Here is a 25,042-nt window from a genome sequence, read left to right as displayed (position 1 = left end):
TAAAGTATTATCTAAAGCGTCTTAACAACGAAAAAAATAAACATATTTTATAAAAATTAAAATGAAGAAAATAAATTTAACTTTTTATTTAAGTCAAGACATAGATTTTATAGCAAAATAGATGAAAGATGGGATACATCACATGTGCTGAGGTCCAACTAATGGGAAACCTCTTCTACCAGTGCATTTCAAAAGAAACATAAAATGATAAATATGCAACAACATGAACAATTCTATTGCATTCTCTCTTACAAAATATGAGCAAAAAGAGATTACAGGTGATTAATAAAACAAAGAATTACATGTGCACAATATAGAAACAAACATAAAACAAAAGTCATGCCTAGACTATATGCTTTAAGCTATGAGACTAACTTATCTTAAGATTCTAAGGGGATCCTAAAGGATAACTATGGGTTAGATATCATCCACATGTGCTGCTTCCATAGCCTTCAACCTTTCTAAGATAGACTCAAAGCACTCCTTAAGCTTGGCATAGTCCTTTTTATGCACTCTCATGAGGTCATCAATCTTTTCTAGCATCATCTGTTCAAAGGGGCTTATGGGCTTCTCTTCTGCTTCTTCTTGTTATGTTTGACCTTCTTTCCTCTTCTCAATCCATCCAACTCTAGCTTCTTAGACTTGATGTACTCCATTTGCTTTAAGACTTTGGTCTTCACTTCAAACTCTACCTTGCACATTGAAAGAAACTTCCAAAGGATGTTTCTTAGTTGGATTAGCACCAATGTTTGTCTCTTGACCTTCATTAGAGGCTAGAGGTAAAATGACACATTTTTTCTTTGACTTCTCTATTTTCAATGATGCTTCATTGTCTAACTTTTTCAACTCAACAAGCTTTGAAGGAGTTATGTTTGGACAAACTCGAACTCCCGCTCCTAAGATTTTTAGCAAGTGCGCCTTTACTCTTGTGTAAGATCCATTGAATGGAATTTCACAAATGTTGCGCTTGATCTCATAATTTCCATCGCCAAAATCTTTCTTGTTTTTGAAACATATTTCCATAGAGGTCTAGTTTCATCCTCTTGTTCTATGGCTTGATTGGTAGCACCAGTACAATTCATCTATACAATAAAACCAAAGCAAATAGATACCATAAGAAATAATAATATACAATGAAACATTCATAAAAGTATTTATAACAATTATAACAAAAATCTATAATAATATACAATGAAACAAATATATTATAAACAAATGTAACTATAATCTATAATAATATAACATAGCAAGATAACTACAATATAGAGCTTGTAACTACAATATAATTTATAATAATATAATATGACTATTCAGCCTTACTCAATATTATAAACGAATGTAACTAGTGCTCTCAAAAATCCCAACTCACTTCTATCACATGAGAAGAATCCCAACCCCCAAATCACACAAAAAAATGGGAACGAATAAGGAACCTATAACGTGAAAACAGGGGAAACATCACAAAAAATAGGGGAACAAAGTGAAAAATCAAACCTTAATCTAGTGTGAGTGGGATGAATCAATGACGGCCCCTATGCGAGTCTAACGATGTGTTTTGGTGCGACAACAACAATGACATAGTCTGGTGAGAAGTTGTGAGTTGTGACGAAGTAGACATTGTTTGGTTCAGGTTTGAGTAGCACCATCGACAAGGTTGTATCGTGCGATGACGACATCGATAAATAGAGGTTGGTTCGAGTTCAAACGGCGTTGGACGATGTCGTGCAAAGGGGGAAACCAAAAATGTGAAAGAGAAGAGACTTGAGAAGGCCAATGGTTTGTTTTTTTTTTCTTTTGTCTTCTCTTTGCTATTTGTTAATTTGATTTTAAAAATAAAAAAATAGAAGTGTTTGATTTGTGTTCAGCCCAAAAAAAAGGATTAAAAGGGGCACTTTTTTGCCGCGTCAAAGCCATGTTCTCGTCGTGTCCGTGTCGGAAGCGCATTATACACCTTAACACACCAACTCCATAGTTGTGTTTGTGCTTCATAGGCCAACATTGACTTGGTAGGACAAAAAATACTAGGTAATATAAAGCTTGGGGGTAAATCTTGATGTGTCATAGCTAAAAGTGACCATGACAAAATACTTGTAACTTTGAGAAGTTAGTGGAATTTGGTGGTTTGTCAAGAACTAGACATAGTCTCGTAGCAGAGACGAACCAACATAATTTGATGTGTCTGATACATGCTTATTTCTCTTTTGTTTTAAACTAACCTAGGGTTTGAATTTGTATTTTTTTAGAAACCCTTTTATTTTATAAAATCTGATTTTATCGTCTGAATGTGTTTTTGTGAAAAATCTGTTATTGGTCTTACAAAAAATTTCTTCAGACTATAACTTTGTTCTTGTGTAAACTGACTTTAAAATTTTCTAAAATCACAATTCAACTCCCTTTTTGTGATATTTGCCTTTACAACCTTGTATATCTTGAGAAAAAAGACTAAGTGTTTAGATTGAATATTCGTCTGTGAGACGATTAAGAACTAGTCAATGAGTAAATCAACCTCAAATCTTTTGATTTGTTTAGAACTAGTAGTGGTTTGGTAGGACAAAGAATTATGAGTTGTTTTCAAGGTTGGTGATATGCTTGATTTGTAGAACCAGAAGTGACAATGATAAATACATGTAACTATGTGAAGTTAGTGAAACTTGGTAGTTTATTAAGAACTGAATGTAATCTATGTGAGTGAGACGAACCAATGTAAATCTTTGTGTTGTTTTATCTCTTTACTCTGTTTGTGTTTAAATCGACCTAGGATTTGAATTTGATTTTGCTTTAAAACACGATATGTTTTGCAAAATATGTTTCTATCATCTATGTTTGTTGTCGCAAAAATTTGTTATCTATTTTCAAAGTTTCTTTTAGACGATAACTTTATTTTTACAAAACAATTTAGAAAATTTTTAAAATCTTAACTGAACTTTCTTTTTTGTGATATTGTGATATTTGTGGTTACATTTACATTTACTTGGTAAGGATATGAATGGAAATGAAAGTTCCAAGAAAATGGCAAAAGGGGTTGTTATTGACACCCCTCAATTTTGCTCCTAGCATTCCCTAACCTTGGGAAATTACCCTTTGTTCCCTACCTTCCCCTTGAACACCCTTACCCTTTGCTTCTTCCCAAACCTCTCAAGTTTTCTTACTCCCTAGCTCCCCTACCTTACCCTTTACTTCTTCCCATACCTCTCAAGTTTATGGTGTAGCAGGGATGTGCAGGGTCAGCCCTAAGGCTTGATTACAAGGGCGATTGCCCATGCCCATCATTGGAAGGGGCCCAAAAAATCTCAGCTCTAATATTTAAAAATAAAAATTCAATTTGAAGGTTTCACGCTTGCTTTCTCAACTTCGTGCCTTCTCGACTTCTCTTATTCAATATCTAACTGACTAACTCCAAATTCCAAATTTTTAATTGATTAAACATTCAATTTCCAATTCACCAAAAAATAAAAACCATTCAATTTCCACCCATACATAAAAAATACTTCCATTATTTTCTAAATTTGCGGCAACTGATAAAATTTCTTTATTTATAAAATACATAGTAAATGCAAAGTTTAGATAAGCATAAACCTACGTTGAGGTATTTGTATTTTTTATAAATTAAATTAAAGATAAAATAGGGTGGGACTTGTGTGATGTGATAGGAATAATTTAATATGATTTCGCTAAAAAAACATTAGCTAATCTAGCTATACTGTTTAAAAAATTTGGGTGTTGTTAGTCTATTAAATAAAATTATAAGGTTAATTTTCATTTCATTAACAAAAATGGATAAATAATTCATCATTCAAAAAAATATTAACAGAAAGTGTGGCGGCCATTATAGTAAAAATCACAAGTAAAAATTATTTAAGAGATAATAATTATTTTAGTTCCTTGATATATAATTTGTCATAATTTAGTTGCTGAAAGAATGAAAATTTTGATTTAATTTTTGAATATATGAAAAGTGAAATAATTACGTTTTGTTGCTCACCTTAATGATAAATTGGTCCTTAAATTTTATAACTTAATATAAAATTGATCATTGGACATTATAATTTAATGACCAAATAATTTCATAAAACTTAACAATACAACATAATTGTCTAACTTTTGACACATTAAAAAATTAAATAAGATTTTTGGTTCTTTGAGGGACTAAATTGCAACCAATTTACACATTCAGAGGTCAAAATGATCTTTTATCCATTAATTAATTAAGGATTCAACGATTAACCTATATAATGGGTTTGTCTCTATTGTTTTGCCTAGGACCCATAAAATGTGTCAGGATTGGGCCTAGGGGTGTTTGTAGACTTTGGTCCAAATGATATTGAACTTGATTTCCTTAAATAAGGTATCATGTTTGAATTTTGTGGATGGAAAAGAGTCTAGTGAAGATTAATCATCAACAAAAATGATAGATACTCCACACCAATGTTATGAGTATATAAAAAAGAGTATTTATAGGACTATGTTAAAGAGTGTGATGCTACTAGCACTCCTCTTATTGTAAATAACGATGTGTAGGGGGTGCCATTAGAAATTGTGGTGCCAATAGCCATGACAAAAGTAATGGCAGCATGGGTTAATAGCAATCTATCACTAGGCCCATTTTTTTTTTCTTATCCTCTCTTACCTCTAGACCAACGTTTCGAGCAAGAGAAACCACGTTCACCCTCTACCCTATTCAGCAGGGTTCAAGCACTGTTCACATTGTATCTCATCCTCAAATTTGCTCCAGTCTGAAGCAGTAGAAAAAGAAAAAGGAACAATTTGAAACTGATAAATTATATGTCCTGCTTCTATTTTCTGGACTAGGATTGGAATTTGAATCCATAACTTCCCAATTCCGGATATGTTTGTTTGCAGAGCTCTAGACATAAGACGGAGTAAAATCCAGGGCATCCTTTGGCTAGCACAACATACAAAAGGTTATTAATAAGACTAAAAACACGATATTTTATGAATATGTAGGAATATTAGATAATACATGGACTCTTACTACAGGAATATCTTCCAAAAGATGGCCATTTATATTTTGCTTTTGTATTTGGTACAACATCCCGGATGAACAATAGAACTGAAGAATGGTCATTCAGCAAATTGGATAGGACACAATTACATGTCAAAATATCCTAGTCCTAGGCTTATCAATGTTACAGCTTGCAGATCTGTCTAAAATCCGTTGACACCCTTAACCATGAATTGGTAATCTTAAAAGTTTCACCATCTGCGGCGCTTTTTTCCGTAAAAATATGCAAATGCAGCTATTGATGCAGCAATAATAACCCCGGCTGTGGCATGCCAAGCATATAGTGGTTTTTCCAAAAGTAGGTCCGAGGCCCTAACCTCGACTGGGGGTGGCACCACCGGTTTCTGGCTAACTGTAACTGCAAAACTCAAACCCTGTCTCTCCAGTTCAGTCAAGTCTTCAATTGCTGGCCTTAACCTAGTAGCCTTGGCTATGGCTTCATATTCTTCTTTAGTTCCACCTTCAAGGAAAGCCCCAACAAGGTGACCCTTGCTTACCCAGTATGCCCCAAATGCACTACCTGACATATCTCCATAATAGACAACTTCCCCAACATTATCCCCATAAAATTGCCAAGACAGTGTGAAGACTCTGGAGTAGAAAAAAGGAATGTAATCAAATTCTCCCGTTTTGTTTGGTTCCATTATGGAAGAAACAACATGTATTGCAGATTTCCGTGCTGAATCAACATGCTCAAGTCTTCGTGTTTCCCCAAATGCTTTGACTGGAAATGCTGCAACATCTCCAATGGCATAGACTGAGCTGTTGCTTGACTGCAACATCCCATTTACTTTGATTCCACCTTTCTCCAAAGTAAGTTGGCCTTCAAACAAACCTGTATTTGGACGTATTCCAATTCCCACCACAACCATGTCCACAGATAGCGTGGTTCCATCTCTAAGATTAACAGCTGTAACCTGTAAAAAGAGCCAGTCAGTTATAGGTTGAAATGATCACAGGCATGATGCAACCCGAGTCAAATTGGTGTGATTATTTCTAATCATTTTCTTCTAGGATATGGATATGGTTGGTTGTCATGAATCCCATCAACAAGGAAAATTTCACTTCCAACTAATAAACAAGATGCCACTTTCTCAGTTTTGGCGCAATCAAACCCCTCATATTTTTTTCCTTTACAGAGGCTTTTTCTCCAAAAACAACAACAAAGGCCTTTTCCTACTAGGTGTGTCAGCTACATGTATCATACAATGCGTTATCTATCAAAAACCAAATATTTGAATTTTACATTTAGGTTAAAGTGTTTTCAACGGTTTTTCTAAGAGTTTCCTTGGTCTTCCTCTATCTTTGTTTATTGAGTGATCAACAAAATTGGCTATTAGAAATTATTAGGGCAATTGGGCATCTATTAGTCTTGTCCCCATATGACCAAACCATCTCAAGTGAGAAAATTAAGAAAAAAATATAAAGTACCTTCCCATTGGAGTCAAAATCAAATGATGACAGCACAGTTCCCTTAATGAAGTTTACTCCTCTTGATTTATAATATTCTTCATAGTAGTTTGCAATCTTTGAGGTAAATAAACGAGCCACTGTAAAATAAACAAAACATGGAGAATATCTAAAAGCTTTTTAAGTTGTTTTCATTCATTAGAGCTACAAGTTGAACTTTTTTCAGAATAACTCACGCAAATAAACATACTCATTATGCAAAAATTGTGAGTTAACGGAAGTTTTAAAAACAGTACTTACTGCAATGTTCCTCAGGGAAGACCATTGTTACATTTATTTTATTGATCACTAAAGACGCTGCACACTCCATGCCTATGTATCCACCACCAATGACAACAGCATTACCTCCAGGACAAGACTGCATAACATCTACAAGCCTATTTGCATCTGCTATATGTCTTAAATAACATACATTTTCTGCATCTGATCCACTCACCCCAAATTCTTCCAGCTTCAAAGCCTACAATTGACATTGCATGTGTTAAATATACTGTAAAGAAAGCAAAGGGGGGTAGGTATGCTATCCTCAAATTCTTCCATCATTAGTATGTATTTAGTATTTTAGAAAGAAGATAAGTTGGTTCTTAGGTAAAATATAATGTTTCCTAAGAAGTAATGGTTTTCACATCTCTTTTAAAGATAGTGATATTGCATTACAAAATTTAAAAACCAAAAAAATAAAATAAAAAAATACTAGAAATACAAAGGAAATAGCCACAACTTCTTTCATTTGTTTTTTCTTTTCAAAACCATGGCATGCATGCCCTTTGAAGAGACAAACTGATTATTTTAAGTAGGGAAATTCTGTCTGAGAGATTTGTTTTAGTACCCGAGCACCAGTAGCAACAATCAGAATCTTGTAACTTATGGTCTCTCCAGTTGTTGTTAATAGTGTCTTACGTTTCACATCAGTGGATTTAACTCCGGTTCCAAGAACTAATTCAATCCCTGAAAATAAAATAATAATTGTAAAATAATCAGATATTCAGGATACGAAACTCTTAAAATAACATCATGGAAACATCAAACCGAAATGAATGATAACTTCTTTTCAGCAACCAGCATCATTAACTGATGAAAAGTTTTGGAAATTTAAAACAGAAAATTACTTTCTAGCAGCACACATGAATGCTAATTACCAATGGAAATGAACAAGTCATCATGCAGTGCATTTAAATCAGTTCTTTCTTACTTTGACCTCCAATACTTCGTCTAAATATTGGGGAGCAACAAATTCAAATGATTTATCCTATATATTGATAGTGCTGCCACCTGAAATCATCCCTCCTAAAAAAGAAAAAAAAATGATTTCCATACGTGATGTTCAGAGGTGAATTTTAGATTCTGTCAATAAATGCCAGAAGTATGTTACCCTGTAATAACACTAAATTGTGCCTGGACTCAACACCCCACTGAATGCAAGTGGAGGTGATCAAACAAAGCAATAATTTAAAGAAGGTCAGAGGCCATATTACATGCCTTAATGCATTAACTTCCACCAATGAACATAGCTAGCCAGAGTATTAACTTAGCTAATTTTATTTAGCAATTCTTTGTTGCTCAATAACTCAAAAAACTTACCCCAAAACTAAGTAAAATTTATCTTAATAGAATTTTCACTCAGAAAATGTTGATTCAGTTAGATTGCTAGATCTAGATGGAATCAACTACTGAACTAGACCTTTGCAGTATGAAATCAATACTACGCAGGAAACAATAAATAACAGCCAAAGAAATCATTCACTGCATTTCATCTCAAAGGGGAAAAAGAGAAGTAGCCTCAATAAATAAATTACAACATAAAAAATAAGCATCGAGATGTAAAAACAATATAATTACCATGCTCTTTATACCATTTTGGAGTTAGCCTCTCCTCATTTGCACCAACACAGGTATGAAAGGATGGAAGCCGGGCAGCAGCTGCATGTTGAAAATTTGTTTCAGCAACAACTCATTAAATAAACTTTGCAAACAAGGAAAAAGCTAAAATATGGAAGAAAGGAAACATAAAAATAAGTAGACCCATCTATCTACAATATTTGAACCACAAGGAAATGAAATACTCCTAATGCAAGTATTATACTGTGTACCCAGTTCAATCTGTTAGGGACTGAGATTTCAAAATGGAAAGAGTATATATATTATATATTGTAAACAGAAATATTACAAGGAAAAGTATTCCCTAGTAATCCCAGAGCCTGGCTCCTCTAGAGAATGCAAAGAACTTCTAAGCGTCTTATTTAAGAAAATAACAGAGTGCCAAAATCTCCCTCACATACTCCCATCTCTACCTCCCTATAAGGATCCTCAAACGGGAAATATCCCTTCCTACTAGCTGACTAACTGAGAATTCATCCCCCTAAGTTAAGACTTTTTCAAATGTAAAAGTTTCAGTCATATAATAATCAAAGAGGGAGGAAGTAATCAGATTGTTTAATGTAAAGGAAACAAAACATGTTGCAAAGGAAAAAAATTAATTGACACAAAGAAGAGTTCAAATATGTCCAAGAGGGCCATTTTTTATTTACACCAACCGGCATTGCACAAGATACTTCTGATCGAAACTCAACTCAAAATAACCAGTTAATAACATGTCGCGAGGAGAGTCTATACCTTCTGGAAGCAAAAATCCTTTGCTCAATGCAGGCCTTTCATAAGGAGCAACCTGAGATAAAAACATTAGAGAATATTTACGTACTCGTGACCACATAAAGAATCAAAAGAACCACCATTCTGGCTTTGACCAAAACTTAATTTTGACATCAGTGATTGAAATTGAAAGAGACAAAGTCATCAATACACAAGAGCGATAATCCAACTTCAATGAAAAATTAAATATAGAAGGAACTCAAAACCAACATTGGAAAGCCAAAATCAAAGACTCCAACAAAACTCAATAGTGCAAAACAAGTTTACAAAGCCAGACACAATAAAGCTTAATATTGAAAAAAAAAAAAAAAGAAAAAGAAAAGGGAAATAATAATTCATACTGGTTCATCGGAAATAATACAGAGTTCACCATGAGAGACTCCTTTCTTGACGAATTCAAGAGCAGCATAGCCAGCAGCCACGCCTCCTCCAAGAATCACATACACAAAGGCTCTCCCCATTTTCCCAGTTTCACATCCACACAACACAACACAACAAAACAAAACAACACCTTATTCTCTCTTATTTATCTTCTTCAATTTTAAAAATCGAGGGCGCACAATTTTTTGGGAGCGCTTTCTTTCAAGACACTCCCACAATATCTGAAGATCACGAACGGGACCCACAACCACGACGACGGAGATAGCTGCTGCTGCTGCATTTACCCTTATACCCCCCAATCAGACCACCTCTACAGCATTTACCCTTATCCAACTCAACTTATCAATATCAAATAAGGAAGTGATATTGACACCTATTCAATTGCTAATGACCCCTATTACTTTTTCAAAATGGGGTGAAAAACCATTTTTCCCTGCACCTGCTCCACTTTGGTTTATAACTGAATCATAATTTTGTTATGCTAAAAACACACGGAATTATAATTTCATTGTATATTTTAGTATTTTATACATATTTCATATACAACAACAAAATATATTTTTGTTGTAATATGAAAATCACATACAAAATCTGCAAGGTGTATTTTTATTTCAAATTTTATATGTGGAATCATGATTTGATTGAATATCTTATATGTACTTCCTATACAACAATTGAAATACTCGTTGTATGACTGTTTCATATAAAATCTACAAAAAAGATGTTTTCATTGTAGTAGCACAGAGATTCATACAAAATATATAACAGAAACACGATTTCACTTACAAAATACTTAATGTTTTTGTTATAGATTTTGTTTACACCAACTACATTATAACAAAAATATATTTTCATTATAAATTTGATACATAATTATACAATAGACCCATGATTTCATGAGAGACATTTTGAAAAAAAAAAAATCACCCACGTTGGTGGGGCCATTATATCTCCGTATCAAACACCATTGTTTCTTAAATTCACAAAACCAATTTTTCATATTTTTAAATATAAATTATTTTTTTTGTTAAAGAATATAAAATTGATTTACACACACATGTTAAGTACGTTCAAGAATTTAACATTACATCTACAATCTACTAAAATTAATTAATTATATATAACTTTAAGACAAAAAGATACTATCATCTTAATTCATTATGATGCGTTGTAATTTTGCAATGACTTGTGATTTTAATTCAATTCATGAATAAATAATTCATATATGTTTTTTTCACCAAGAAAATAATTCATATTTATTCTTATTAAAATTTAGTTTACTTAAAAGACAAGCTTTAATTTGGTTAATTTGATTAATGATGTCAGAAAGTACACTCAATGTACATGTAATAAATACTTTTTTTTCATTTTATAATTATTTTTAGAATATGCCATGTGTGTTTTTTTTATTCTTTTATAATCAAAATTATATTAATACTCGTGTCCTGCTCATTTGCAATTACTACAAAGTTACCCCTCTCTCTAAGAGAGCTTATGAACTCATAAACTTTTTCGTATGTTATGGGATCATGAAGAATTTCACTGCTGCTGTTGAGTTTAATTTATATTTTTCTATTTTAATATATATATATATATATATATATATATATATATTTAATCATTTTTATATAAAATTCACTCAACCACAAACTTAAAATTATCATTTTTTATGATTAAGATATGTTTTATTTTAATATTAAGTGTTGATTTCTGTAAATAAAAAATAAAATAAATTTTAATGATTGATTAATTTAATTAATATAATTGTATACTTATTTTTAATTATAAATGAAATTTTTTTATGAGAATAAAAAATTCCTTTTGACTAAAAGAAATATCACAAAAATTCTTAATATATTTCAATTTTTTAGTGTTATTAATTAACTTAAATTCAATATATAATTGTATTATTAATTAGAATGTTTGAATTATGAATAATTAATGTTATAAAAAGTTATGATCCCTTAAATAATAACCTTCATGTCTTATAAATTTAATTATTTTGAATTAGATTATATAATTGTATTATTATCAATTAAACCATGATTAAGTATTATAATTAAATATTTCGTATAATAACCTTAATAAATAATTACCTCAATTATCATAATTTAAATCAAAATATATTTTAACGTTCAATTAATTTAATTTCAATTACTTTAATTAATATAATTGTGTATTTTCATGATATAAAAATAGAAAAAAAATTCTATGAGAAGATTTTTTATATGCATTTACTAAAAATAATGGGGTTTCTTAATTTAAATTTAAATTTGCTACAAATTGGAATGATAAAAATTTATATCAGTGTTATTAATTAATTTAAATCAATATATATATTATTATCAGTTAGGTTAGAATGTTTAAATTATGCTTAATTATCATAATTAAATATTTTCTACTATTATGCATTATTTATATTTTTGCAAGATGATATTTATAGGATACATTTTCCTGGTAAAATTTTGATTTTATGCAAAACATGATACTATGAATTGATGCATCCAACTACGAATTGAATTATTATGGGATTCATCGTGATAGACATTTGATTCTACGCCAAACATTTAAAATTCTCTCTCTCTCTCTCTCTCTCTCTCTCTCTCTCTCTCTCTCTCTCTCTCTCTCTCTCTCTCTCTCTCTCTCTCTCTCTCTCTCTCTCTCTCTCTCTCTCTCTCTCTCTCTCTCTCTCTCTCTCTATATATATATATATATATATATATATATATATATATATTATAAAAAAGAAATCAATATTCATTAATCTAGCATGATTTAAGTTGGTATATCTATCCTAAAAAAAAGTTGGTATATCAATCATTAACTAATTTCGTAAAAAAATAAATCAATATTCATTACTATTATTTGTATTCATATAAAAAATATTATTTGTGCCACAAATACATATCTCTTCATGAAATGAAACCTAATCTGATCAATTATAAATACCTATGCATACTTGGGTGTTTTCATTTTCATTTCATTGTTTCCTTCTAAATTAGTTAATTGCTTTTTTTTACAGTGAATTAATTAATTGCTAAAACCTATTAATTTTTTATTTCAGTTTCTATGGAGCTATGAAGGAATAAGTACAAGTAAAAAAACACATATTCATCTATCTTTATCTATCTTTTTTAAAATTTTCTTGCAAATGTGTTTTGCCTAATATCTAGAATTGAATTCGATCAATTCAACAATAAAATGTTAGTATGTGTGGTTGTTTATCATTTTCATTTTTTCTTCAAGAAATGGCCAAATATTAATATCTTCTTATATTCTTTTTATTCAATTTCCATGGAGAAATGTTTTGGATCAACAAGTCATTTTTTCAACTCCAAATAAGATATTCTTCTACATCAAGTTCATGACTAGTTCATAGTTTTAATCCATTACTAACTCCAAGTAAGAATTATTTCATTTTATAAATTTTTCTTGCAGAAACATACTAACATTCAAACATCACAACTATAACATATTTATGGATCAAATAGCATGACTAAACATTACTTTAAAAACAAAACAACAACATAAAATATTAGATCATCATGCAATATATTATATATATAAAAACCACAAACATGAAGAGGACCTTGGGCCAAGATCCATCTTAACCCCTCCATAGAACAACATCAAAGCATAAAAGCATTAACCTCACTCCTCCTATACCTCATGCGATGATCAAAGGGCTAGGTGGTGGTTGTTGTTAGAGTTTGTGGTCTTAGTTCCTTTGTCCCACATCGCCTAGTTTGTAAAAACTTGTGTTGCATTAATGTTATATATAGAGACACTTTGTAAGCTTTTATATGTGTAACTAATAAAAGTTCTTTTAGTGTAGCCGTGGACATAGACACATACATTGTGTGCTAAACCACGTTAAACTTTGTGTTTTCTCTCTTCTCCTTATTCCTTTCTCTTCTTATTGCTCCATACTAATAGTTGTTGCTTCATCTCTCCTCTTCCACGAGCTCACCAAGGGGAAGACTAGCCTCCAATCTTCTTATCCTCTTGCTTTGAGTCATATACTGTGACCTCCAACCTTGCTTCTGTTACTGCTTCTCTTCTCATTGTCGTCTCACTCGTCGTTGGTATCCTTTTTTTTTAAATGTCGATCGTGCAACACCACCATTGTCCTTATAGTGTTGCAACCCCCTTGGCCCAGCCATCACCGTGTCATCGCAACACCACCCCTACACCTCTAGATGCACCACCACACGTCCTCACCACTATTGTATCCTAACACCTCTTATCTACATCAATTAAGACCCATTGACCCAAATCTTCACCACCATCATCAAATCTCAGTACTTTCTCCACTTTTTGTCTTATGATGAAGAAGTTGCTTTTGCTTATGATGAGGCTTTGTTTGGTTTGTTGTGTGTAATGTATATGTATCAACATTTTCATGTATGGCTGAACAATGGTGTCAATAGAAATGTAACTCCAATTTATTGAATATACACAAATCAACTTTTCCATTATTGTAATATAGGGGTGTAAAAAAATGTAACAGGCACACGATTCTATATATATTCAATAAAATGGAATCATGTTTTTATTGCCTTTTTTCACACCTCTTGTAAATCATGAAGATTTTGTTGATGTCAAGAAGAATTTGCTTGAGAAAGGGGGAGAATGTGAATCATGCATATCTTGATGATGTCGAAATGAAATCACTTAATTGTCATCATCAAAAAGGGGGAGAATGTGAATGTATACATACATGATTTTGATGATGCCAAAGAAGAAACAAACAAGGCCGCTTCAAAAGGATAAACATTTGCTTCAAGATTAATTCAAGAATGTTTCAACAAACAAAGTCTTGTTTCAAGATTCACTAAAGATCAAGCCTTGCCTCAAAACAAAGGGTTTCAAAGTCATGCAAGGCTCTGGTAATCGATTACACTTCCTGGTAATCGATTACTAGAAGGGAAGAATGAAAAAGAGCTGTTGAAAAGGATTTTGTATTTGAATTTTGAACATATAATCGATTACCATATGTTTGTAATCGATTACTAGCAACAGAACTTTGGAAATTCAAATTCAAAAGTCATAACCCTTCAAATTATAAATGTGTAATCGATTACACAAACATTGTAATCGAATACCAATGGAGAATTTTCAAAAAATTTGTCAGCAGTCACATCTTTTGATTGGATTTGTGAACGACCATCAAAGGCCTATAAATAGGTGACTTGGGCATGAATTTTGAAGAGAGAGTTTTGCTTGTTCAAAATGTCTTATCCTCTCAAAAGGAAATTAGAGAGATTTCAAGAGAACTTCATTGTCAAATGCTCTCTCAAAAGAAACTCTTGGACAAACACTTGCAAATCCATTAAGAGTTCATCCATGAACTTCAATTGTAATATTCTTCTCTTCAAGAGAGAATTCTTCTTTCTTTATTCTTATACAAAGAGATTGTTTAAGGGACCGAGGGTCTCTTAAGTTGTAAGGACACGGAATTTGCCGAACCAATATAAAACTGTGTTTGCATTCTCTCTTCCCTTATCTCATTTATTTTGTTGCAATCAATTTTGTCTTGCATGTTTAAAGAACATTATTAAATTGATTGTTTCTTCTTCTGCATTCGAAGCCTATCTCCCTTAAATTATTGAGACCGCTGGTCCAACACCTCTTTATTACAACATTAGAAACATGATTTTGCAATAATTTTTGTCACACCCAAACTACAAAGCAAGTATGATTCTATTGGACATGAATGATAGAATCGTACGGTTGAATTGCTTTTTCTCACACCTCCAACATTGCAATAGAAGTATGCTTCTGATGTACAATGTACAACGGTATTATACACTCGTGGGAACGACATGTTTGGAAATCCAAAAAAGACACCTAGGTGGGTCATGCCAATAGTAATTCGATTATTGTCAATAGCAATTCCCTCAATTTCAGGTTTAATTGGGTAGCAGACATGTGACAACCAATTTGGGTACCGTTTGCACCCGCTAGATTTGCTAACTGGACCCAAAATAACACCAGGTCATTCTTCCAAGCTTTCCCCTGGTTATGCTAAATGCAACTTCACTTTGCAGTTTTTTGTTTTCTACATTCTAGGCCCAACTTTTACCACTTTATGTCCCTTCCCTTGGCCCAATTCTTACAACGGTATATTATATATATATATATATATATATATATATATATATATATATATATATATATGTATGTATATATATTCCTATTTAATAATTTGAAACATGTCAGATAATTATAAAAATAAATTAAGCATCTTAATTTTAATTAAATAAATCACACAATTTAATAAGTCTTACAATTTAATTAAACATACAAGATGAATTCAATTACTAATTAAATCATGTCATGAACAATAAAAAAATATAATGAAATAAATCATTTAAGAAATTATTCACAATTTCTTGTGGACTTAAATTCATTCGTACCAAACAATTTTATTTTAAAAAATATTTAATTTCTCAAAATTCATCAAATAACACAAATTATTCTAAGGTGAAAATCGGGTTGTCTCACCTTAAACGGTTATATCCTTTGTTAATCAAAGTTATCTTTCAAGTAACAATAGATTTGCTTGCATGTCAATCACATAACACACTCTTCAAACTTTTGTTACTTTGGACAACTTATTAAAAATTATTTGAGTTTAGAAAAGTGTGTAAGAGAATGTGTTCCTAACATTTATTTTGAGTTTATCTTATGCCATAGTACATATTGCTTACGAGAACATAATATTATCTTTCTAAAATAACTGAAATAGTTAATTAAGATTTTTTCCCTCTAAGTATAGTTAGAAATTTATATGTAGAAGTTCATATGTTTTTTGTTACTAAAACGGCTATACATCAATTCCCTTTTTATTTGGAAGTATTCAATGCATTTAAAAATTTTTGAACTTCATTTTACTCATCCCAGGAGACATGTCAAATTCATGGCATCACAATTAAATTAAATGGAATGATAATTTTTATTTGTATAATAATTTTTTTAATATGTTTTCAGTTTATTTCAATAATTTATTCTTTTAGTTTCTCTCTTTCTTTTCTATCATATTATTCATAAACATCCCTTACTTTTGTCTTTCATCTTATATATTTTTTATTCAATCATAACTACATTTGAAATTAAATGTCTTTTTTCTTTAAATATCTATTACTTCATTGTATAAAAGGAAAAATAAAACATGTTCGTTCATGTCATTGGTTTTTATTTTCACACCTCGTGAAAAATGTCAAGTAATATAGAGTAAAAAAATATTATTTTCAGCAAATGTAGAGAGAGGTATAAAAGAAATGACATGAAATAACGAAGTTAGAAAAAGAAAAACATCATAAAGAAGAGAACTGAAAAGGAAGGGTATGGTTCCATCGAAATAGCTAGAAGTATTGAGTAGTGGGTAACTTTAGTGAGACTCATTCATAGCGGGGATGAGAGGACAGATACTAGGAAAAGTATAAAAAAGGAGTGAAAATTACTAGTACAGATGTATAACGCAACGGGTGATCTAATAAAAACAAGAAGAAAAAAATATAAATAAATAGAAAGTATAAAAAACATTCAAGAAAGAGTGAATTGTTAAAACTAACAAAGTGACGAGAAGCATCATTAAGTAAGGAATAATATTTTGTAGAAACTTCAATGTCTATCCACGTCCGCAAAGAGAAAGAAATAAGAAAAAAAAACTACGATAAATAATATGACAATAAAGAGATAGAAAAAAGAAAAGAAAAGAAAAGAAAAGAAAAAAGAGGTACCATAAATGTCAGCAATGTTATAGTGTATGTATCGTTGCATATTCTGAATTGCAACTGGGTCCTGTGTTCAATTTGGTCACGTTTTGTTCAAGTGGCCGACCCACCACGTGAATCTTCCTTATCATCACACCACGTGCGAGTTTTTCTTTCGGGTGTTGAAATTGATTTCTGCACATAAAACATGTGACTGAATAGAACGAGTGGTTCATAGATGCTACAAGTTCCTTTTCCCATCGCGTAGACACCAAGTTAAAGCCTACAAGCAATTGTCCTTGTTTCCTTAATAGGACATGACATAGTCCCAGGACTAGTCTCTTAGTCATCCTCTCAGCCCTCTTTGTCAGAATAAGTGTTGGAAGCTAAACTAATGTTGAAGTTTGGTACGCCGTGAATGCATGCTCTTACTCTACTGTCCTCACTGACCTAACTTGGTGCTCACAACATGACAAATTCTTTCAGTTACAATATTAACTCATAGCTTAAGGTATTTCAACAATATATATGCCATGATGTAAGCTTTCACTGTCTATGATAAATTAACGAGAACAACTGGTGTGAGCTATAGGCTATAAATAGCTACTAATTATTAGGGATGCATTAATTAGGTAGCAGTTGATTGATTTATGAAATGATTGATGATGATCCATGATTATGGTAGTGTTGATCGATGTTTTGTTAATCACAAAGGATATATAATTAAATGCGCGCAGTAATGGGGTGAATTTATGAGGCACATGTGAAAACACCAAATGCAACATAGACAAGAGTTAGGCTTGCGTCGGTCTTAAAAACGTTGCATGGCTATGCACAACAAATGGGTAATAAGGAAAAAGGAAATTGAATTGTTAACATAGCTATGGTTGCTATTCTGTGACCACGCGTCAATTTCTTGTGGCTTTAGTTAGGTTATATATATATATATATATATATATATATATATATATATATATATGTGTATGTGTGTGTATGCATGTATGGAGATTTTTCTTTTCCCAAATGTAAATGTAAATGCAAGTTCATGCCCTTGCATGCCTTGCTGTCTTTCCGTTTATATGAAGATGAGTTTGACACTACTATCTGACCCATCCCAAAAAATCCTACGCGCTGTTACGTAATCTACAGGGGCTAACAACATTGTTGTGTTCATATTTTAAAGTTTAATGGGAATGAGAAGAAAAACAATTTACCAACATGGTGAATATGTATGATGTTCATAGCCACCTGTTTACAGATGGTTCTTATTCGATCTTTTTATTCTCTGAAATCCCTTTATCCAATAAGTAAAAGTACTAATTGTATAGGGAATAAATTTTTGTTCAAATTAGTGTATATATAATCATTGGGTTGAGTATTTGAGCGCGTGAGACAAAGACAAAATTTATGGTATCCACTTACGTTTAAGCAAACATCTTGGAGATAATTAATAATAGACTTCCTATAATAAGTGACTGGAATTATATTTAAGAGTTTTGAAACTATGTGGTTCTTAACCATATCTTTTACAATGCACATAGCATCTCATTTGAAATATATATATATATGCTAATAATGGTACGCAAAACCAAACATATCCAACTACTTATATAAACAAACCTAATAATAATATGTTTTAAGCCAGAGACATTCCAGTGTTTTATGGAACTTATACAAGAATTTAGGTTTATCTTGATATATCAATATTTAATCCCCGTTCAGTAACTGCATTGACCAGATATCCTCCATGCTCCAATAGTTAATGCTGTTGTTGTTGTCATTGGTACAACAACTGGATTGATCAGGATTAATTGTGGGGAACTGAATTGAAGAAAATGGCTCTAACATTCCTTGATAAAAGGGTGGAGAATAGGTCTCCATGGGTTCAGCCATGGTAGAAACATGGCTAGTGCTAGCTTGGTGATCATTTATCTCAGAGTTATTGCTGATTTGTTGCTGAAAGTTCTCAGCTTGCTTGATGTGCTTCTGGATCCTGGTCCTCCAATAGTTCTTGATCTCATTATCTGTCCTACCAGGTAGATGCTTGGCAATTTTGGACCACCTGCATTGGTGAATATGCTGTAACGAAATTTTTGGGAAAACCTAAACTTTTAAAATGGATGAGTAAATATTAACAAAGAAAATGCCTTGCACTTTAATTAATTACATCATACAGTTGGATAAGATTTTTTTAAAAATAAAATATTGCTTTTCATAAATTTTCCTTATGAAAAATAAAAATCATATTAATGGAAGTATACACAAAGTTATCAAACTCAAAAATTTCATAAACTCGACTCATAAATTTAACTCGTAGACTCGTAACAATCCACTTCATATCAAAATAATAACAAAATATTTATAAATAACATATCAATTAAATATTTCAATAACATAACAAAATAGTAAATCATAAATTTCTTAATATTTAAATAACTAATTAGAGCATTCCTATTAAGGGTTTGATGTTGTTAAAAAATAAGGATTTGATGTTATTAGAGGTAAATTTTCTTTTATTTGGGAACATCACATCAAATAAAGGTATGTTGAACACTAAACAGATAAAAAAAAATCTAAAATGACTTGTGTTTTAATCTAATTTTTTAAATTTGATGACTTGTCGATTCGGATTAAACTTAAGAGATTATCGAATTTATTTAGAGTCTATCGAATCTACTAAAAAGAGAATTTACACTGAGTTAATCCATAAAAAATAAGTAAACTTGTAAATTAATAAAAGTTAATTAATTAATTATGAAAGTTTGATAATCATAGATATAGTATAGTTCTATTGATGAGAGTAACCATGGATACACTTATAATGTTCATTGGGTTGTTCAAATGTTTGGTGGAAAAGAGGGTACACGAGTGTGCATGAGTGGTAGTAAGCTAAACTAAAGCATTTGTTTAATTTCTTGAAAAAGAAAGTATTAAGTTGAAATTTAATCAAAAACTGCCTAAAAATGACTGCCACGTTTTTTTATTGATTAACTAAAAAGTGGCAACACCTATATTAAATACGGTTATGTGTCTGATGGAGGTCATGTTCATTGGCTGAGAATCAATGTGACGCTATGTTGGACTCATCAACTTATAAAACGATTAGTGTTGAGGTACGTAAGATGCTAAATTTCCTTTGGGGCATGAAGATAATGCCCTTTGCTTTGTAGCAGGGGTTCCTCTAAGACCAGAAAATCAGATTTCTCAAAGTATGCCTCAGGTAAAGAGAGTATGGTTCATTTAAAACATTCCGTATTCTCTTTTCCATCCATATCCGTTCATACGTATATATACATGCATACAAATTTTTTAGCAAATTTTAAACATGTCACCTTCATTTCTTGTAGTAACAATTTTCCTCATAAACTTGTTTGACTATCCGTCTCTGTATATTTCAAGAAAGTTATATTTCAACATATTCGTGCCTCATAAAAAGCTAGTCATTTTTATACATAATAAATTTAATATTTGCAAAATTAGTTTGAATTAAATATATTCTTTGTCTTTTATTACTAGTGGATGATTTGCTTTATTGGCTGAGAGGGATGCGAAAGGTACATGCAAGGGTGGTGCTAACTGGTTTATATATGCACTATGCATGTAAGTGTATCTTCAGTTTATATATGCACTATGTAAATCTATCTTCAAAGAGAAGCTCTAAAATTTACAAGGACATCTGCCCTCGTTAAGAAGAGCTAAAAGTGTATGTTTTGGGTCTATTTTCACTCAAACTCTCTTTCATCCGAACTAGAAAGCTGTAAAGATATGCCCACTTCCCCGAGTTCAACCTTAAGTGGAAGGTCCTCATATCCAACTTATCAAAAAGTTACTCGAGCACCTAAAGTATAAGTGAATTTTTTCCGTATATATATATATACCATGCTAGTATAACGAGGAAAAACCCTATAATTATATAAAACAGCCTTATGTTGAGAAACAACCTTTCTAATACCATCTATTTCTTGTTTAATGTAATCTTTTTACCCATAGTTTTAATCATCCGGCCTCCATTTTACTCAGTCACCTGTTCACACATCCTTTATTTCAATAGTTTATTGCTTTCTCTCTCTTTTATTAAAGCATGGGCCATTTTTTTATTATTCTTCCTCTGCCTTGTGCAAAGCACAGGAATTGCTCTGGTTTTTACTATTTACAATCATATTTCCCTTCCTTTGGTCAGCGATTTCATTTTCCTTTTCTTATTTTAATGTATTTTATTATTATGAACTATTTTTCTATCTTAGGTAACAAACCCATAGGGTAAAGTATTAAATACATCATCTTAAATAATTTTAATTATTTTAAAAAGTAAGCATAAAATAACGTGTTTCTAAAAAACTTATTTTGTTTTCTTATCTAGTGTATATGATAAAAAAAAGTCATATTATGATTTATTTTCTTTTGAAATAAAAACTACAGAATAATGATCCATACAGCCAAACCTCCAAAATTTTAGATAAATAATAAATTCTTAGAAGTTAATTAGGATTCATGGTACAATTTGTTTATGAATAAAAATTAAAATATTGCATTAATCAAATTTATGAAAAATTTAGAAAGGAGCACATAATTCAAATCAAGAGGAAAAATTCATTTATTCATGTGGTTCTTGTTAGATCTAAAGGCCCAGGACCTCTCTTTCGCCTGCCATATGTATGAATATATGTAAGTAAGAGAGAGAGAGGGCGACCAAGGATTATTGCAACAGTAAGGATAGATGTATAATATGTATGTACCCTTTAAAGGAAAACAGTCCAATTCATCCATATGGATAGAATCGGACACAATCAATCCTTTTAGTGGTTATAAAAATTCAATTATAGATTTTCTCCAAGACATATTTGTGGCCATATGTCCTACAAATCCCCATGTGTTGAAATCTTTCTCTTGGCTAGAATTCTCTCCCCCGAAAACACTCACGATCCCCCCTCAAATAGTCTTCCAAGAATATTGTACTCATGTGCCTCCTAGTGCGAATGAATGCCTCCAAAACCAAATACTACAACTTAAAAGAGAGCAAAGAACTTCTTTGGTGGTTCAAAAACTAAAGAAAGGGTTGACGAACAATTTTATTTATTTTTTATTTTCTGGCTAAGAATATCATTATTTATGTGAAATACAAAATCTTTGTTTCCTTATCAAATTTTCATCATATTTATTATGTAGAAAAATATGTAAATAAAAAATTAAAAAATACCTGTTTCCCCACTTTGCGTGAAGCTCCATGATCAAAAGTTGTTCCTCGGGTGTAATATTCCCTCTTCTAACATCAGGACGGAGGTAGTTTAGCCACCTTAGCCGGCAACTCTTTCCGGTACGTTTGAGACCTGTTAAAGCATGCATGATGATGAATCATTAATTCTCTCACACCCCTAGGGTTTAAGTTTGAACGAAAAAGTTAAAAAGAAGAAGAAGAGAATACACAAAAAATAAAAAATAAAAAAAGTTGAAGAACGAAAAATATGTTTACCAGCAGCTTTGGCCAAAGAATTCCAAACACCTTCCCCATGATTTGCAATATAGTTGATCAAGATCAAGTCTTCTTCCATCGTCCAAGGTCCTTTTCTCACTTCAGGATCTTGAGACGTGTTGCACAGTTGTTTTTTATCCATTGTTTTGTGTGTGTGATAGAGAGAAGGTTGGGTGGGGAAGAGGGGAGAGAGAGAGATACTGATATCTTAATAATGGGGGTTGGCGGGTTTAAATAGAGGCAAGATAAGTTATTAGTTAGTTTTGATGAAAATTTTCTATTAGGGATAACAAGATTTTACGTACCTAACTTTGTTTATCATGTAAACACATGCATGCATGATGTTTTCGGTTTCCTTTGGCAAAACTAAAACTTAAGAAAATAGTGTCACTACGTACGTACTCTTAAGTCACGCACAAGCACAAGGGCATATCAGGTGTCTACATACATTTTTTCAAAAGTGAGGAGAGAAGGAGGCTATTTTAGAATTATCTCAAGCCTTGTGTTATAAAATGGTTATGCGGAGGGCAAAATTCAAATATTTACTGTAGTTTAGAGTTGTATAATGCAAATTAAATAACATAATACGTATTTATTAAGTTGTCAAGTTGTGTTTCGTCATAATTTAAGCTGATTATTACTTCACCCTTGTTACGAACAAAAAGTTGGGCCTGCCCCAGCTGTACATCACCTTGTTACGAAAAATAAAGTGGGCCTTCGAATTGTAGTTGCTATTCTCATTCGAAATTACTATTTTCACCACTCATGTGAGTGACTTTTTACCAAATTCAAAAAATACCCTTCTCACATAAATATGATTTTGTTGTACATTCTATTATAATGTATGGGGTGGAAAACAAATATATGGAATAGAAGTGGGATTCCGTTGCACACATGTACAATGAAATCATATTTTCATTGTATATATTTTTTCACCCCATATATTGCAACTAAAGTATGTTTTTGTTGTATGTGTGCAACAAAATTACATTTTTGTTGCTTATATTTGTTTCTCGCCATATGAATCACAACGAAACATGATTTTGTTATGCACTTGTATAACAAAATTATGTTTTTTGTTGTATCGTTTGACAGGTAGCCTGTGGTTTTGTTAAAACACAACACCTAAACCATAATACAACAATAAAGGCCAAAATGTGTAGCAACTAACAAGCTTTGTATTCAATATTAGAGGACTAAAATCAATATACATAACATAAAAATATAAAGCAATATCAATAATTAATATAAGAGTAATTAACTAAAATGAATCCATAATAATGTCTATAACATATTGGGATCCTTTAGTTTAATGAAATGGTATTGAGTTGAATTCTTGTATTCGTTGCAGGTATGGTCTTTGAATGAATGAGCTTCAACAATGCATTATCTTCTCCATTGTGGTGCAATAGGAGGTGAAGTAACAAATATTACACTATAAGGGAGGTTGAATATTGTATTAAGTAAATCTTAAGCAATTTTCAAAGATAGAAAGTTTCACAAAGCAAATTTATCATAGGTTTGAAAAGAATGCTCTTAAGAGGAGCATCCACACTAAAATAAACAGGTTTTCACAAAGACGGTTTTTATAAAATCTTGTGTGTCCAGAGATAAGATTGAAGCAACTAAATATAATCAAGTTGTAATAGAAGCCAGAGCAAAAACATAATATTTGTACTGGTTCACTCAACTTGAGCTACGTTCAGTTCTCCTTCACAGAATTATAAAAGGTTCCAATAATCACAACTGATTATAAACGAGTTTTTACTCTGTTACTCCTAACTATAAGACTTATTCTCTAGCCACTTCTGACTTACCCTCAATCTCCCCCTAAGATTAAGAACACCCAAGTATTCTTTGATAACTAAGTCACTACTAGCTTTCTAAATAACAATTTGATTCAATAAAATGTTCAAATATCTCAAAGAGGATATAGAATTAAGTTTGAATATAACAAACACCTTTGCTAAGCAAAGGATAAACTTTGTAGGTTTTGAAGATTTGAGCGTCCAATACTTTTTGACCAACTTTTAGTACTCTTCGTTGTCCATTGCTTCAATTCTTTCATTTAAAGATTGAACCTATTTTCTTGCTCGTGTTGATTCTTAAGGTAGCTTTTATAGGCTTCAGGAAAAATATTCGTGTTGGATCTGTGCCTTCCTGAAATATTTTTTATATCAACAACTTGTCTTTTTCTGCTATGTGGAAGCTTGTTTAGGAGAGAGAGAGAGGAGACAAAGGTGCAATGCTTTTATGACCCTCTGCTCCATTACTCGTATGATTGATTCTATCATTGGTGACATTCCAATTGTCTTTGCCTTTTTACACTTG

General features: G+C 31.6%; 2 protein-coding genes across 2 annotated transcripts; both read right to left on the bottom strand.

The window, feature by feature from the left end:
- Window positions 1-4,930: 4,930 nt before the first annotated feature.
- Window positions 4,931-9,753, bottom strand: LOC114390772 (monodehydroascorbate reductase 4, peroxisomal). The gene is made up of 7 exons (XM_028351650.1): window positions 9,484-9,753; window positions 9,107-9,158; window positions 8,333-8,413; window positions 7,323-7,441; window positions 6,734-6,953; window positions 6,455-6,573; window positions 4,931-5,940 (listed from the first exon to the last, which is right to left on the bottom strand). Exons 1-7 carry the CDS (start codon window positions 9,601-9,603, stop codon window positions 5,215-5,217), a joined length of 1,437 nt encoding a protein of 478 aa, XP_028207451.1. The 5' UTR covers window positions 9,604-9,753; the 3' UTR covers window positions 4,931-5,214.
- An 8,953-nt stretch (window positions 9,754-18,706) lies between these two features.
- On the bottom strand, window positions 18,707-22,937 carry LOC114390319 (myb-related protein 305-like). Its single transcript, XM_028351021.1, has 3 exons — window positions 22,712-22,937; window positions 22,439-22,568; window positions 18,707-19,303 (listed from the first exon to the last, which is right to left on the bottom strand). Exons 1-3 carry the CDS (start codon window positions 22,851-22,853, stop codon window positions 18,949-18,951), a joined length of 627 nt encoding a protein of 208 aa, XP_028206822.1. The 5' UTR covers window positions 22,854-22,937; the 3' UTR covers window positions 18,707-18,948.
- Between the last annotated feature and the right edge of the window lie 2,105 nt (window positions 22,938-25,042).

Source organism: Glycine soja, chromosome 16, assembly GCF_004193775.1.
Source record: "Glycine soja cultivar W05 chromosome 16, ASM419377v2, whole genome shotgun sequence".
Classification (NCBI taxonomy): Eukaryota; Viridiplantae; Streptophyta; class Magnoliopsida; order Fabales; family Fabaceae; genus Glycine; species Glycine soja.
Note: the sequence above shows the minus strand (reverse complement) of the source record. Positions and strands in the feature narration are given on the sequence as shown.